This window comes from Phascolarctos cinereus, unplaced genomic scaffold, assembly GCF_003287225.1.
Source record: "Phascolarctos cinereus isolate Bilbo 61053 unplaced genomic scaffold, phaCin_HiC Scaffold_3;HRSCAF=262, whole genome shotgun sequence".
In the NCBI taxonomy this organism is placed as follows: domain Eukaryota; kingdom Metazoa; phylum Chordata; class Mammalia; order Diprotodontia; family Phascolarctidae; genus Phascolarctos; species Phascolarctos cinereus.
In genome coordinates, this window is record NW_027555736.1 from 130,294,621 (window position 1) to 130,297,021 (window position 2,401).

A 2,401-nucleotide genomic window follows, 5' to 3' on the forward strand; every position below is an offset into this window, starting at 1 on the left:
TAAGACAGAATTAGAACTCAATCTTTCTGACTTCCATGCCAGCACTCTAGCTAGTGCAGCTCACTACCTCTCTTCTAGGTGAGAATTGTATGTGTATGCCAATATTGTAAGTGGATATGAATGTATTGGAGCAAGGAAGGGTATAACAGAAAGTTTAAAGGGAAAAGGAAGAAAAGATTCATCTTTTAAGAATGCTGTAGATATATGAATTCTTTTTTATGTCAAAATTATCTCGAGCTTACTTCAAAGATACCTCTCCATTAGCTTCAAGGGTAAATGAAATTCCAATAATTAAATTTGTGAAGCAGTATGGATGGATATTCAATTCAAATGAAAAAATATTTATTAAGTGCCTGGGGATACAAAGAGACCCAAAAGATAGCACCTGACCTCAAAGAGCTTACAGTTCAATGAGGAAGACAACACGGAAATACAAAGAAAACTAAATACCAGATGAATAGGAAATGATCAAAAGAAGGAAAGCACTGGAATTAAGAAGGCTTCCTATAGAAAGTAAGATTTTAGTTGGGGTTTAAAGGAAGCCAGGCAGATTTCTGCTCAGAGCAGTAAGGACATCAAAGTCCAGCTTCTAGGAAAGGCAACTGTACACTGCTTACCTCCACTTTTTAAGCAGAAATGTTTCAGAACTCTAAAAGACAAACTGTAGAAAGAAGTGAAATTGTGGCAATGGGAGAGAAGGAAGGAGAATTACAGAAAGAGAAGGAATCAAACCAACGTGAAGAAAATGCAGTCTCACCCTCAGACTCCATGTTGACCATAGGGGCCACCATGACAGTTTCAAGTGACCCAGAGAACAGTGGAAATGAACAGAGTTCTGATGAAGAATTCGTTATACTTCCTTCACCACCCCATTGTGTCCCAGGACATTTTGAATACTTGGAAGATGCCCTTATGTGTCCTGACCTCCCTCCTGCCAACCAGACTGACAAAGACAAGAGCAGTGATGACAGTGATGGTGATAATTCTGATGACAGCACTGAGAATCATGACAGCAGCAGTGATCACAGTGACAATCACAGCCATGATGGTCTTGCCAATGATGTCTATAGCAATGGCTGTGTCAAACTCCAACAAGGAATGGACACTGGTGGCTCCCACCTTCACAACGTGCAGACTGAGTTAGAACAGAGCTACACAAATGCTGTAGAGAGAAGTGGAAGAGCTGTAGAACTGGAAGAGGAAGAGGAAGAAGTGCACAAAGAGAATGAAGCAAGTCAGCAGACAGAGCAGGAAGCCCCACCTTCAGGATCCACCATGTCTGCTTCTAGTGACCTAGAGAGCAGCGAAAGTGAAGGGAGTCCTGATGAAGAATTATTTGTGCCCCTTTTAGTTGTCCAAGGACAAGTGGGAGATTTTGTAGATGACCTTTCATATTCCAGGCTCCCACCTGGCTCCTAGATACCAAGAAATAGGAAATCAGAACTTGCCAGATGGAAGAGCCACTGCAGCATCCCAGCTGCAGTTTCTCTTGCGATCTTTGCCTTTGTAGGTTGATCTGAGGGAGATTTGGTGCCACTTCCCAATGCCAGCAGGAAACCCAAGGCAGCTAATGTGCCCTCAGCCTCTAGAGCCTTCCAGTGACCAGCAGAGATACTACAAGCAGCCTTGGAGTCAGGAGGACCTGGGCTCAAAGTTGGCCTCAGACACTTAACACTTACTAGCTGTATGACCCTAGGCAAGTCACTTAACCCACTTGCCTCACTAAAAAAAAAAAAAAGAAATTTAAAAACCTCAAGGCAATAATGAATGTGGCAGAATTAAACAGAAAAACACAAACAAAAAAGACTCTCATCTCAACACTTGGTAGAGATGGGAGTTTTTGCATGTGTTCATTTTTGTTGACTTTTTCTCTTCCATTTTCACCCTGTTAAAATGATCATTTGTTTTCTGAGATGGCTCTCTGGGAGGAGATGGGGGAGGAATGCAGGTGAAGATTCTGGTGATAGAAAAAAAATTTCAATAATTTTTTTTTAAAAACAAAAAAAAAATAAAATAAAGGAAGCCAGGTAGAGCTGTAGTCAGAGTGGAGGTGGGAGACCTTTCTAGGCATAAGAGACAGCCAGAGAAAATGTTTGGAGCCGAGAAATGGAATGTTTTTTGTGGAACAGCCAGGAAGCCAGCGTCACTAAAATAAACAATATAGGTCAGGTCAGGAAGATATACCTTTCATCTGACACCTGCTTGCTGTTTGGACAAGTCAATTATGTTTCAAGGCAATACCCTCAAATTACAATTTATAAGAGAATTGCCCACCTGCATTGATGGAAAGATTTTACATATAAAAAAGTTTACCTAACTAATGAAATCACTTGGATGGAAAACAAACAAACCTACATCAATTGCTTGGGTTGAATGAGTATCCAGAAGGCTGTATGTTAAA

General features: G+C 40.9%; 1 protein-coding gene across 1 annotated transcript; it reads left to right on the plus strand.

Moving 5' to 3' along the window:
• Positions 1-789: 789 nt before the first annotated feature.
• LOC144456396 (uncharacterized) lies at positions 790-1,419 on the plus strand. The gene has a single exon (XM_078151621.1). The coding sequence runs from the start codon at positions 790-792 to the stop codon at positions 1,417-1,419; it is 630 nt and encodes a 209-aa protein (XP_078007747.1).
• The last annotated feature ends 982 nt before the right edge of the window (positions 1,420-2,401 follow it).